The sequence below is a fragment of the Microcebus murinus genome, chromosome X (assembly GCF_040939455.1).
Source record: "Microcebus murinus isolate Inina chromosome X, M.murinus_Inina_mat1.0, whole genome shotgun sequence".
In the NCBI taxonomy this organism is placed as follows: Eukaryota; Metazoa; Chordata; class Mammalia; order Primates; family Cheirogaleidae; genus Microcebus; species Microcebus murinus.
In genome coordinates, this window is record NC_134136.1 from 46001492 (window position 1) to 46016456 (window position 14965).

At 45.9% G+C, this 14965-nt stretch overlaps 1 protein-coding gene across 1 annotated transcript in view; it reads right to left on the minus strand.

Moving 5' to 3' along the window:
* KIAA1210 (KIAA1210 ortholog) overlaps positions 1 to 7156 on the minus strand; it is a 75181-nt gene extending 68025 nt beyond the window's left edge. Inside the window, 6 exon segments of the mRNA XM_075999140.1 lie at positions 1013 to 1098; positions 1100 to 1134; positions 2896 to 3081; positions 3084 to 3144; positions 3537 to 3716; positions 7136 to 7156. Coding sequence (XP_075855255.1) covers positions 1013 to 1098; positions 1100 to 1134; positions 2896 to 3081; positions 3084 to 3144; positions 3537 to 3716; positions 7136 to 7156 — 569 coding nt within the window.
* Positions 7157 to 14965: the final 7809 nt, after the last annotated feature.

A 14965-nucleotide genomic window follows, 5' to 3' on the forward strand; every position in this document is an offset into this window, starting at 1 on the left:
CCTCCTCAGAGGGTGACGCTGGGGGCCTGGATCACTACCTGCCACTCCTTCAGCACCCACCGATTAATTCTCCTATTGCTCTCATGAATGAAAACTGAGACAGGCAGATGCCACAGGGTGAATGCAGCTTAGCAAAATGCAATGCCCAAACTGGGCCCCTTGCCAGGGAATTTGAGTTAATATAAGCCTTTCTTCTAAAACTAAGGGAAAAGAAAAAGAAATAAATAAATAAATAAATAAATAAATAAATAAATAAATAAATAAATAAAATAAAGCATGCTGGACACATGAAACAAAAAAAAGAAAAAAGAAAAAAAGCAGGTTCCAGAATGAGTGTCTAAGAAGGAAGAGAGGGAGGGAGGGAGGGAGAGAGGAGGGGAGGGAGGGAGGGGGGAAAGAAGGGGGGAGGGAGGGAAGGAAGGAGGAAGGAAGACAGGGAGGGAGGGAGGGAAGGACAAACAGGGAAGAAGGAAGGGAGAAAAGGAAGCCAAGTGCCAAAGGGATCTATAATGGCCACATTAGACACTCTTAATTACAGTGAGGAGTAGAAATTGGGTCTGAGCTGGCAGGCTGACAAGCTGCAGCTACACATTTCTGGTGCTTTCTGACAGCTGAAATTTGCCTTACAGATTTCATGTCCATCACGGTTCCCTGGGCACAGCTAGGTATGCAACTAGACCTTGTGCTCAGGCGAACTGCTTGCAGATGCGATGGGGAGATGGCCCCGAGACTGTCAGCCACTGGAGAGACATGCAGGGTTGCATCTTCTCTAGCATCTGGGTTCTAGGGAGCTACCCAGGGCCAAGAAAGAATGCATGGACCTTCTAAATATCAGCAACTGGGGCTTATTAAAAGTCAATATTTGTGGCCTCTAATCTCAAATAGCAACCCATACTGCTTTCAGGGGCATCAGGGAAGTTTTATAGCCAAGGGGAGTAGGCTGGCACATAATTTGTAATAGTTATTTCCTGCTAAGGTGTCAGGTGCCTGTTGCAAAAGTTCTCAGCTTCACCTTCCTGAATCCTGTTCTTACAGTAAGAGAAGCTGACTAGCATGGTGTGCAGGGCCCACCAAGCTGGCCAGTGCCCCTAGATGACCATAGAATCCTCTGAGCGACACAAAAGCATCCAGGTCCTATTGAGATGCACACTGTCAGGAGTTAATCCCTTAACGCCCACAAACCTACCATGGCAGGTCAGTTGGTCAAGAGCTAGGCCCTGGGGCACAGGAGGCAACGTGTTAGCTGGGGGGGGGGGGCACAGCCTAGGGGGCCAGAATAGGTACACACTATTTTTTGATGTTTACCAAGTCTCCTATTCCTTGAAGGCCTCCATGTCACTTCTGTATAGAGGCCCTGGCTCTTTATTCTCCTCAAATACCCTCTTATTATTTCTCCTGGTCCTTCAGCCCAGATTCAATAAACCATCACTTGAACTCAGGCCAAGACTTCTGGACCTGAGACCATGAAAAGAAGCCCTTTGGTCCACTGTGTCTCCCTTTCCCACCCCAAAGACCTTAGGCTGCCCCAGATGTCCTCCACAGAAAGCAGACATTAGGATGAAGGGGACCTAAGAAAGGCTCCTTGTTCGTTTGTAAGTATGGAATCTAACACAAACCGGCACAGCACTGAGCCCCAGGGAGGAAGGATCTGGAATACCTGGAATCAAGGAGGTTGCCATTATCATCTCCCCTCATGCTCCCAAAGCATTCACCTTCAACCTCTCTGTCATCTGGTGCTACTGTGAATTACACAGAGAAAGCCTTGTCATTTCCACGGCACCCATACAAGGCCATAGATTGAGGGCACAACAGTGAGGTGACAGCCATGGAGACAAGGTTTTAAAATTAGTTGCCAATGACACTTTTGTATGAGGATCAGTGCTGTTTCAAGAGTCCAGGCCCACTCACCACCAGAAGAGTGCGAGCATGCTGTGGTGCTGATCCTGAGAAAGAAGCAGAAAGGGACAGTCTACCCACACCTCCATGCTGGGACCACCAGGTGGAGTGCCCCTAAAAATCCCACGGAATGCCACTTTGGGCCTGCAGGCCAGAGGCTGCCAGCCCTGGTCCATACAGTGTGTTTCCGTGGTGGGAGGGAACTGCAGGGCCAGGAGAACCCATGCAACCCTCAGCTACTGGAGACCTGCATTGTGTGTGTGGTGGGGGGTAGGTTCTGGCTGTGATTCCAGGTTGGAATAGCTAAAGGAGATGAAGAGTGTCAGCTCCATGAATGAAGATGGGAAATAATCATGTACACTTGCATACCCACTAATTAACCATATCACTAAATCCATTTGGGTTAATATCTTCTTCCTGTCGGCACTGCTTTAAATAGACACACATATGCACACACATTCAAAAACAACACTGCAGAAGCATAGTAAGAATACACCTTTTGGAGGTAATACCCCATCAAGTGACTGGGAGACTGCAGGTACAGCATAGGTTGAAATAAATTCAGAAAACGAAGACAACTCAAAAAATTTAAGGTGATTTTCTCCACTCATCCAAACTCCCCTCTCTCTGCTCCCCTCCCTTGTGTCTCTCTACAAGGTCATTCTCAGTCACGTGGCTGCAGGACTAGGGCCAGAACACCATGTCCCAGTGTAATGGAACTACATTATTTGACATTATTATTACTGCGACAGTTATTTTAATGTTGTTATTAGCCAATGAAATTAGCCTTGCAAAATCCAGGTTTGTAGGGTGCTTTATTTTAAGTCAACGTTGGCTAGGTTTCTTGACATATGCAAGTCAGAACCTATAGCTTTGCCCCGTTTCTCCCCTTAGCCTGTTTTATAAACATCCTCCTCGTGCAGCTCTCCCTTCTCAGACTCTTGAGCCATTTCCTACAAACTCTGGCCAAGCTAAGGCTACAGGAGTGCCACAAAGTACCCTTGCACCAAGAGGTCGGGAATCAGAAGCACACGACTGGAAACCCCAGGAATAACTCCAGTATTTCCACACCAGTCACTGTGGCTCGGCCAAGCTTCCCCTTCTTCGGTGCTTCCCTACTTCTGGCCTTTGCAAGTAATCTACAAGAACTGCAGCAGCCCCGGGAATCCGCCGCCTTCCCGGCCAGGCCCCTCGCTCCCTGAGGCTCAGGCGAGCCAGGCAGGGGCGCCGGCGGGAAGGAGAGGCGGCCTGAAAGGCAGAGAAGGCTCGCGGCGTCCACCTGCCGGCGCTGCCCCACGCGGGGTGCACCGGTCTGTGCCCCCAACCCGCTGAGTCCTGCAAGCAGGGCTGAGGGCGCCCCCGCCACCGAGCTTTCCCACGCACACGCACACCTGCGCGAGCCCTCCCGGGAGCTCACCGCCTCCAACTGGTGGATGCACACCAGCCGCGAGGCAGCAAGTTCGAGCCCCGAGGCAGCGGCGGTGCCCGCCACCCAGCCCTGGGTTGCTCCTCTCTGCCTCTCTTGGGGCGAGAGCCCCACTTAGGCGAGTAGAGGGCCCCCCGGCACAGGCAGCCGGCGCTCTGCCACCCTTCACTCCGTGGTGTCTAGTGGGAGCAGGTCGGCTGCATCCGCCACTTACTCTGGTCTCCAGGCAAGCATAAAAGCCAGCCATAGTGCTTCGGAGGGAGCTGCTGCCAGTTGCGCGCCTTGCCTGTTGGGGTGCAGGGAGCCCGCGCTGCGGGCAAGCCCTTGGTGGCTGCCACGTGGGGGCAGCGCTGCACTCCAAGCGCCCACACGCAGGCAGCCCCAGACCCGCGGCCTAAAGAAATAACCAGCCAAATAAAGTTTCTTCTCCAAGGCCTCTCGCTGTCTTCTGATCTGGGTCCAAAAAGGGCTGGCCTTGTTCCTTACATGGTTAGGCACTAACTCCCCTTTTTCCTCTGCCTCCAACTTCCCGCGACCACAGCATCCTTAGTGCAAAATACCAGATGCTCTTTCTTAGCCTCTCTGTGTCCCTGCAGGGCTAGTGAGAGTGAGGAGTAATTTGGAGGGGAAACTCTAAAGAGAAAGTAGAGGCTTTCATCCGGGCGGGGAAGGACACTCAAGGGCTTTGGAAAGGAAATGTAAATAAATTGCCTTTTGGCATTCAGATTGAGCAGGATGTGCAGAGCAGGTAGCAGAGGGGGAAAGAGAGAGGCTGGGGCAGAAAGGACATTTAAATGGCAAGGCTGCAAGCATTCCCACCTCGATCTGAACACTGTTTTTAACAGCGTTCTAAATTGTTCTTGTTCCATCCTAAGGAAAACAATTTACTCCCTAAACCAGCTGGGGGCCACAAACCAAAAAATCAAGAATTTCTTTAAAGTTGTGAAATCTTTCCTGCCCTGAGATGAAAGTCCCTACCAAAGACTGTGTATACAAAGTGGACCCCAGTTATAACATGGCTTAAGTTACCTGGATTCACAGATGTTGCTGATCAGATTGTGTCTGCAGGAAACCTAAAGAAATGGAGAGAGAGAAAATGCAAGATGTGACCTAATATCTGCTGCCTGGAGGGCCCAGTTGGGACTCTTTCTCACTCCCAGTTCTGTAAAGGGGTGTGTGTCTCTACCCTGGCCTCTGAGACACACAGATTTGCAGTATTTTGATTTTTGAAGTGTCTAGTGGAAGTGTGAAAAGCAAAGCAAATGCAGATGAAGGCTTTTGGCTTTTTAGAATGACTTTGAGGAATCAAGTGTTTAAAAAGGTTAAGATTTCTCCTGTGAATACATGGGTGGGAGCTATTAAACACCACCCATCCAGGCCCAATCTAACAGGTTTTCTTAATCAGGCTGACCCAAATAAGAATAAGAAGAAAGAAAAAAATCCAGGCTGGGGGCCTTTCAGGGGGTCTTGGCCAGTCTGGTAGCATAGGGCCAGCTTTTTCCTTCCATCTAAAATAGGCAACACCCTGTTTCTAGAATTTCACTGGGTAAGTAGACCAGGGTCTCTGGAACAGGGCAGTGCATGGGACCCTCTCTTCTTAACTTTGGGGAGGGGGGACGTAGCTGAAAAAAGACTGTAGATGCTGAATCCTGGCTTGTGCCTAGAAATTCTAGCTAGAATTTGTGATTTGTTGTCCATGATTCATATGTGGCTGTGGCTTACCCACTTAGTGGATTTGCTGAAATTATGTTTTTAATCAAAGAGTAACTCCTGGAGTACCTACCCCAGTTGTAATGTCAGTGGGTGGTTAAGGAAAGACCAATTTTAATGTTGATCAGAGAAGAAGCTAATTAGGAAGGCAAATCTGTATCATTCCCCTCCCACCCAAATAGAACACACTCTGAAAACCATGGAATTTTGTTGTTTGATTATGCACGCTTTGTGATTATTTGCCAAATCCCTTCCTTCCATCACTTCGAATAATCAAGAGTAGGGTCCACAGAAAATCCATCCTATAATTCCCAGACTGCACTGTTGGTTCCTTCTACTGAACTCTCACAGCGCTTGTGGTTAGGGCTCTGGAGTCAGCGTTGGGTTCAAATCCTGCCTCTGATTACATTTTTGAGGTGTGATAACTGCATTGTGATTTTTGTAAGAAAATGTCTTTTTTCTTAGGAGATATATGCTGAAGTATTTTTTTTTTTTTTTTGAGACAGAGTCTTGCTTTGATGCTCATGCTAGAGTGAGTGCCGTGGCGTCAGCCTAGCTTACAGCAACCTCAAACTCCTGGGCTCAAGCAATCCTGCTGCCTCAGCCTCCCGAGTAGCTGGGACTACAGGCATGCACCACTATGCCTGGCTAATTTTTTCTATATATATTAGTCGGCCAATTAATTTCTTTCTATTTATAGTAGAGACAGGGTCTCGCACTTGCTCAGGCTGGTTTCAAACTCCTGACCTCAAGCAATCCGCCTGCCTCGGCCTCCCAGAGTGCCAGGATTACAGGCGTGAGCCACCGCGCCCGGCCTATGCTGAAGTATTTAGAGGGGAAATGTAATGATGTTTGCAATTTATGCTCAAATAGGTCCAAAAATAGATATGAGTGTGTGTGTATGTATGTGTTTGTATATATAGAGAGAGCGAGAAAGAGAATGATAAAGCAAATGTGGTAAAATGTTAATAGTTGGTGAATATACGTAAGGCATGTATGGGTCTTCATTATGGTATTTTTTTTCACCTTACCTATAGTTTTGAAGTGTTTTAAAAATAAAACAGTTGATGATAAAATCTTAGCTCTGCCTGCCCTTATCAACTGTGCTGCAGCAAATGATTTACTCTTTGCAAACCTGAGTTCCCTTGGCTCCAAAATGGAGATATGAACAAAACCTATCCCAAAGGGTTGTTATGAAGATTAAAATGGGATTATAAGTGTGATGCCTTTAGCACGGTGCCTGTCCCGTAGGAAGGCCTCAATAACTCATAGGAATTGCTACTATGCCATTTTCATTTCACATTTGATGATGCACTATCTCTTACTGTTCTCAAGATATTTCAAATGCATATATCTTGTCTCCTTAACTTAGATTTTAAGCCTCCGGAGGGCAAGACACATTTCTTACATTTTTTCTTGTATCTACAATAGTACCTGGCACAGTGCCGAGTGAATCATAGGTAGTGAATAGAATACTTTGTTGAGTGACTTTGTGGTTACTGCTCTGTGGAATCTGTAATCATAGCATTGACTTGAAAATAATCACATGTCATTATGACGGACCAGTAGAAGAAAATATTAGCATAACATGGTGGAAGCTGGATAAGAGGATAAAACTATAAAAACAACTATTTGAGAAATAGATTTCTTTTTAATTCTTAAAACTGAAGGTGGATACTTCCATGCATACCCAGGATTTGGGAAAGTGTCCATCTTTTATGAATCCTAAAAGGGCATACATTCCATTACTTGACATTTAGGATGTGAATGACCTCTACTAAGCAATTTGGGCACATCCTTAGGATGCCAGGCCAATAAGCCAGATTTCCAGGGGTAGCAGAACTCAGCTGCTCCCTCCCAACAAAAGGTACAAACCTTGTGAGTGACACCTCCCCACACCCAGCTCCTAGATAAATGCTACTGGAGGGACTCTTATCTTCCTGGCTTTAACCAACGATTCCAGTGAGTCTAAAACATGCAGGGTAAATTCAACTGGAATCTTCAGGACTGACTCAAAAACTGCCAGGACTTTTAAACATCTGGCTCTTGAAAAATCTCTGTAGTCAGTAGATCCCAAAATGGAGACTGGTGAAATTCCCTCACTTCTGAGCAGGCACAAACCATTTCGGAACATTCCTCTCAGTCTCTGTCTCTCTTCTCTTTCCTTTTGGCTTCTGTATCCCCGCTCCCTCTTTTCTTCTCCCCTCAGCCTATCTCCTGGGGGGGGGGAGGTCACTGAAGGAGCTCCCACTAAAGGCTGGCCAAGGAGCAGATGGGTTTAGGGGTGAGAAATGAAACAAAGCAGTTTAGTGTCTGAATCCACGTGACCCTGATGATCAGAGCGTCTCAGATGGAGTGACATCTCACAAAGCCTAGGACAATAAGCCAGAGAGCTGAGTTCTGGCTTCTATGGAGCCATTCTGCCAGGCACCTCAGAATGCCTTCCAAATATCCACCCTTGCAACACCCTAGGGAGTCTAGGGCGAGTAGGATCACCAGATCCAGAGCCACCCCTAAGGGAGCTGGACTGGAGAAAAGTCCTATTGCTGGGGCAGGGACCTCCCCTGACCTCCAATGTTTGGAAACAGGTCAGATCTGATATAAATTCACAGTATGGGCAGAGGAGGTAGGAATGTGGAGGGGGAAGCCAATAAGATACCATGGTGGAGGTGAGTAGGGAGGAGGGAAAGGTTGCCTCCCTGGGGTTGGAGGGCTGGAAGGGGATGCGGATATAAGCATTTACTAATAGTAGTTCTCAGTCCTGACTACTTCTTCCTCCTCCTCCTCCTCTTCCCACCCCTCCTCCTCCTCCATCAGGCAGTCTTCATAGTCATTAAGCATCTCCTTCTGCCTGGACACCTTAGCTGGGGTAAGGGGGGGGGTGGACAACCAGGAAAGTCGCCATCACTTACTGTATGCCAGGCCTGTCTTTGTAGTACAGGACAGCAATCAGATTTGGAGGAAGTCTGTATTACATAGAATGTTTTAAATGCAGTTTTATTACTCTCAGGCTATATATACAATAACACGGACTTGGCTCCAGGTGTGGTCCTAAGGGACCCACCTGACTGAACAGAGATGAGAAGAGCTTGTAGCTAGACATTGTGAAATGTTTCTAAATGTGCACGCATTCATCTGCCTGCCAGTTTGATTTGTCTGTATCTCAGATTGTCCCTTTTCTAAGTGGAAACTGGAGTGTAGATGGGGTCAGTGGCATTGGGAGTAAAGGTCCTTGCCAGTTTCTTGCTGAATGCCCTAATTTCCTTTCTCCTGGCTGTGTGAAACTCTGAGATAATTCCCTCCACTCCTGCCCACTCCCTGGCCCTCAAGAGCCTGGGGTTAGAAGAGTGCTCAGGAAGGAAGGGGAATCCAATTTTCTTTTCCTTCACCTCCAGCCTTGGCCAAAATAATGATCTCCAACCTGAAAATCACCAGGAAAGAGAAAGTACACACATGTATCACTCACACATCACTCAGCCCTGAGCTTGGAAAGGTGGCCCCGCAGCTGCCACCTCTGGGTCGGAAACAGCCAAGCTGCACTCCCCCCACAAGCAGCCCTATCCAAAGCCTGCACAACCCTCAGCCCAGGGGGCAAGGGCCCAGCCAGGAATGCCTCCCCCACTGGAGAAAGGAGACTTGCTTGGCACAGTAAATGGGATTTTTTTTAACTACCTAGCCAGGAAGAGAATTGTTCTGGCTTCCTTGCCCTAGCAGCTGAGAGGAAAATGACCCCCTGGGTCTAGAATCAGTGATTCACGCCAGCCTACCCAAAAAGCCTCCTGCTGTCGTTTTTCTTTCTTTCCTTCCTTCCTTAACATCCTGGAGAAGGAGTTCCTAGTCCTTCCTCCTGGGTCACTGCATCCTGAGTTGGATAATTGGTCAGTGGGACAAGTAAAGGCATGTAGCCAGGGCAGCTGGCCTCCAAGAACTTCAAAAAAAAAGAAAGAAAAAAATTGGTCGGAAAATTGTAACAGTACACAAAGACACAAAATGATGAAACATGCAAGCCCATCTCTACCCTTCACCACCACCTTGGGTTCCTTCCAGGAGAGACAGACAGACACACACACACACAAACACACACACACACATTTTTCTTTGCCCTCTTGGCAATCTCTTCCTCACAGGCCAAAAAGATGCCCCTCATCCTTGTGCACAGCCACAGGCTCTCAAATGATCCTTGGGAATGGAAATTTGAGAACTGATACACTGGCCTCTCTCTTACACTCAACCAGAAGGTCTCTGTCCTGTTCCCTCAGCACCTCAGAGCCTTGCTGTGCACCTGGTGACAACAGCTGGTAATAGTAATCAAGCCAACAAACCAATGGGTTACCTGTCTCAAGTCACAAAGAGCATAAGCCTGCTACAAGAGAGTCCCAAAGAATGATGTGAATAGTCGGAGGAGGTTCAAGTATCATGGTGGGTGCGGTGTCGAGGCTATTTGAACTGGAGTGGTATAGAGGAAACGTGTAGATTTTCAGGCCACCTCCTGTATGCTACCTACTCAACTGCTGAATTTCACTGCTCTGCTGAGTTACTGCCAGCCTCAAGAAGACTTAGCATTTATACTTCAATCCTTACTCACACAAGAGCCCCAAAGAAGGGGATAAACCGAGGAATAGAGAGGTCTTTTCTTTTTCAATTAAACTTTTTATTTTGAGATAGGTTCAAATGCAGCTGTGAGAAATAATACAGAGAGATCCCATGTACCCTTTACCCAGTTTCCCCCAATGATAACATATTGTAAAACCATAGTATATTAAAACTAGACTATTGACATTAATACCATTAAGATGCAAAATATGAACACTCATACACTGCTGGTGGGACTGCAAACCTGTATGGAAAGTTATATGGAGATACCTGAAAGAACTAAAAGTAGAACTCCCATTTGAACCAGCAATCCCACTACTGGACATCTACCCAAAGGAAAAAAAGACATTCTATAAAAAAGACATCTGCACTAGAATGTTTACAGCAGCACAATTCACAATTGCAAAGATGTGGAAACAACCTAAGTGCCCATCAATACATGAGTGGATTAATAAAATGTGGTATATGTATACTATGGAGTACTACTCAGCCACAAAAAACAATGGTGAACTAACACTTCTTGTATTATCCTGGATGGAGCTGGAGCTCATTCTACTAAGTGAAGTATCACAAGAATGGAAAAACAAGCACCACATGTACTCACCATCAAACTGGTACCAATTGATCAACACTTACATGCACATATGGAAGTAATATTCATCAGGTGCCGGGCAGGAGGGAGGGGATGGGTATATTCACACCTAATGGGTGTGGTGCACACTGTCTGGGGGATGGACATACTTGTAGCTCTGACTCAGGCAGTGCAAAGGCAATATAGGTAACCTAAATGTTTGTATCTCTGTAATATTCTGAAATTTAAAAAAAAAAACTGAGCAATAAAAAAAGATGCAGAATATGGCCGGGCATGGTGGCTCATGCCTGCAATCCTAGCATTTTGGGAGGCTGAGGCAGTAGGATTGCTTGAGGCCAGGAGTTTAAGAACAGCCTGGGCAACCTAGCAAGACCTCATCTCTACAAAAAATAAGAAAAATTAGTGGGATGTGGTGGTGTATACCTGTACTCCCAGCTACTCAGGAAGCTGAGGCAGAAGGATCACTTGAGCCCAGGAGTTGGAGGCTGTGGTGAGCTATGATGATGCAGAACATTTCATCATTACAAAGATCCCTCGCTCATGTTGCCCTTTTATAGCCATACCCACTTCCCTCCCACCTAACCCCCTCCTTAACCACCGGAAACCACTAACCTGTTCCTCATTTCTATAATTTTGTCATTTCAATAATGTTCCATAATAGAATCATATAACATGTAACCTTTTGGGACTGCTTTTTTCACTTAACATAATTCTCTGAAAATTCATTCAGGTCATTGCATGTCTCAATACTTCATTCTTTTTTGTTGGTGAGTAGTAATCCATGGTATGGATGTATTACCGTGTGTTCAACTGTTCACCCATTGAAGCATAGATGAATTCTTTCCAGCCAAGCTCCATCCAGAGGGGAGAGAAAATTTCCTTGAAAATTCACGAAAAGAACGTCAAACCTGTCAGTTTCCGAGGTGGAAGCAGAGTCCAAAAGCACACATCCCAGCTATATCCCCACAAACTACCGAGGCTCAGAAACTGGCAGTTCACCCAAAACTCTGGCCACTGCCTCTGCCCATCAGGGTAATGAGGCTAACAGATGCTTTCATAAGAGGGTGTGGGAGGGAGGCAATAAGTCTTGTTCAGAAACTCTAATCTGGACTCTAAAGCAACCAAAGAAATGAAATGGCAACCATGTTTCAGGGCAGGGGAACTTCTACCAAATCTGAAACCTCTAGCACATTTTTTCTGACTTTTTGGGCAAGATGGGGGAGGAGGATTCACTTCTAAGTGACTTCCCATTTAAAGATAGCTGGTTTCAACAGTGGTTACCTCTGAGGTGGGAATAGGGGGTGGACAGTATCTTTCCTTTTTAAATTAATATAATTCCTTTTTTAAAAATTGTTTTGTTTAGAGAAGGGGTCTTACTATGTTGCCCAGGCTAGCCTTGAAGTCCTAGGTTCAAGAGATCTTTCTGCCTCAGCCTCCTGTGTAGAAATTAATGTACTTCTGGATCTGATTCCACCAATGAGCATGTATTCTGCTTTTGTCATTAAAAAAACTAATTTTAGGCCGGGCGCGGTGGCTCACGCCTGTAATCCTAGCTCTCTGGGAGGCTGAGGCGGGTGGATTGCTCGAGGTCGGGAGTTTGAAACCAGCCTGAGCAAGAGCGAGACCCCGTCTCTACTATAAACAGAAAGAAACTAATTGGCCAACTAATATATATAAAAAAATTAGCCGGGCATGGTGGCTCATGCCTGTAGTCCCAGCTACTTGGGAGGCTGAGACAGAAGGATCGCTTGAGCCCAGGAGTTTGAGGTTGCTGTGAGCTAGGCTGACGCCATGGCACTCACTCTAGCCTAGGCAACAAAGCGAGACTCTGTCTCAAAAAAAAAAAAAAAAAAAAACTAATTTTAAAAAGTCACAGTGGGGGGATGGAAGGGGGAATGAAAACAACTGAGTGGCTGCATAGGTGTTCTGAATGGAGACCCCCAGTTGAAAAATGTCTTGGACACTCAACTCCTGCCCCATTTAAATTTGGGGAGCACCTACTTTTGATTGCCCTCCTCCAACCACTGCTTAGTCTCAGTAGACTGAGCATAGCTTCAGGACCCCAGATGCTGCACCCCTTATCCTGCCAAACACAACTTTTTACCTGCACGCTCTTCTCCCGCACATAGGAAACTTCTTTGTGATGTGTGATGATGAAAGGCACATGTGCTCAATCATAATCAGTCAGATAATGAAAACTCTGTTGGGGTTGATGTTCAAAATCTTCAGAATCACAGTACCATAAACCCGTGGGGAAAGACATAAGGTCCCCAGGAAATCCTTTCATTTTTTTTTTTCTTTTAATGCTGATAACGAACATTTTAGCCACTGCAGTAGATTTTTCAGTTGGGGCAATTTTGTAACTCCTTATATTAAGAGACTGAATGTACAAACGGACAATGGCCAGACCATGTATGATAAAAGAGCTCTGACCTACATCTATAGCCATCAGCCAGGAAGCCAAACCACAACCTCTCAGCAATTGCCCCAGAACAGTTGGGATGTGGTCAATCTCACGAGCCAGATTTCCTATTTTTGTCACTATCCCATTTTCTCCCCACTTCCAATTCAGGCATAACCAGAAAAAGCCAAATATGCCTCCAATACCAATCACATAGGATGCCCGGTTCTAATTAGCCCACCTCCAGCTTCCCAAGCTCAACAGCTTATAATCAGGGCAAACGTGAAGCCTTCCTTTTTTTGCACTATAAAGCTTTGCCACTCCCCTGCCTGTATTTGAGTCTCTGCCAACTCAAATCATGGTGGCTGACTCTTTTGTTATAGCAATCCCTGAATAAATAGCCTCTTTTTGTTCTCATCTGAGTTGTCTTCATTTATTTCACAATACCCTACCACATACCTGTCACTGGCCAGGGCTGCCCACAATATTCATATCAGCACACTTGAACTATCCCAAGCACATTGGAATACAGCACTTTCATGGTTAAGTACTCCCTGCTCCCTGCCTTTTGGAGACCTGGTAGCTTGGCACAGTGAATATTACTGAAGCCAGAAGCTCCAGCACTTACTATCTGCAAACTTCAGACATGTTGCTGTAATTCAGTTTCTACATCTGTCAGGTGGAGGTTATAATGTCCTCTGGGCCTCTTTCCTAGAATTGTTAGTGCATCTCTGGAGGGATGCAATGTTGACCTAGAGACCTATCTAAATGTTTAGGTCCCTGTCCCTCAGAGCAATGGTCCTAGCCAAGTGCCCACTGCTGACTAGGGAACACTTAATGACTCACAAAGCTTTCATGTGGGAACCATGGGTAAGGCTCTGGCCCAGGTCACTAAGAGGTTAGCACACCTGGCTTTTTTTGCTTCATCTGGCCCACAGCCGGGAGAAAGAATACTTATTCCTTTGATGGTGTTGATCCAAACTAAGTGACTGAGGCAAAAGTCTCAATCAATGGAGGTTTATTAAGCCAAAGCTGAGAACATGCCCAGTAAAAACACAAACCACAGAAAAAACTGTGGCAATTTTTCCAAAAGGGAATTTGGGAGTTTCAGTATTTAACTGGGGATAGGGCATACAGAAAGGAAAAAAAAAGGCAGGGGCAAGTGAGACAAAATGGTCACATTCTTGTGAGACCTAGGAAAATCTACATTTTATATAAGATAAGGTGAATGTTCAAGAGAAAAAGGGAGTGAAGGTAGCATCAATTATGTAGATGTCTCTGGGAAGGTGGATGAATGTCTGCTCCTATCTTGTCTCTGTTCTGCACCTGGGAAGACAAATTTGTAATTCATTAGTGTGGAATTGAACAGACTTTAGTTTTAGGAATTAGATGTAGCCTGCAAACCTAAAGTTACAATTTGCATTTCCTTGCTTATGGGAGGCCAGCAAGGAATTTCCTTAATGAATGATCTGTGGGGCCAGTTCTTCACAGGTGCCTGTGGCCTTTACCTTCCCTTTTTCATAAGGAATTGCGGGGACGGGGCAGTCCTGAGATTTTTATTTTCTTTTACATTGGGTATGCAAAAAAGATTTGTAGAGGAATGAATAGAAAGGTCCAAGAATCTCTGTTTTCTTCTGACTTAGCCACACACGGGGGCTTTTGGTAAACCACTTAAGCTTCCTGAGCCTCAGTTTCCCCATCTGTAAAATAACCTCCACCTTTCCTGGATGACTGGATCATTATGAAAATCTGATGGAATAATGTATATGAAGTTATATTTTATTTTGTAAGTGTTATACAGTTGCAAAAAACTATTCTTCAGGAACATATGTTTGCAATGGGAGTCCTGACAGAACCCAAATGAGAAGGGACACGGTTCTCTGTTGTTGTAGCTATTCCCCAAAGCTTACAGTTCACCCCAAGGGCCCTGCCCCTTGCTAAGGCCACTCCCTGAGTCCTCACGATCCTAGTGTTTCCCTGAAGTTGTTCTTCCATGTCAATGATCTCTCATTCTCCTCTGAATATGCTCAGAAATGAAAGCCCTCTCTTGTTTATATACAGCATTAAACAGTCTATAGGCCTTTGTCCTACCTTGCCTCCTCACAAGAGCAGAGTAAGGGCTGGTATGATGAATGGATGAGTGTGTGGGGTTTTTTCTTATTTCAGCATATTATGGGGGTACAGATTTTAAGGTTTCAATAAATGCCCTTTCCCCTCCTCCCCCCACAAGTCTAAGTCTCCAGCATGACCATCCCCCAGATGGTGCACATCTCACTCATTATGTATGTACATACCCGTCCCCCTCCCCCCTGCCCAATACCCTATTACTGTACTACCTATGTGTTCA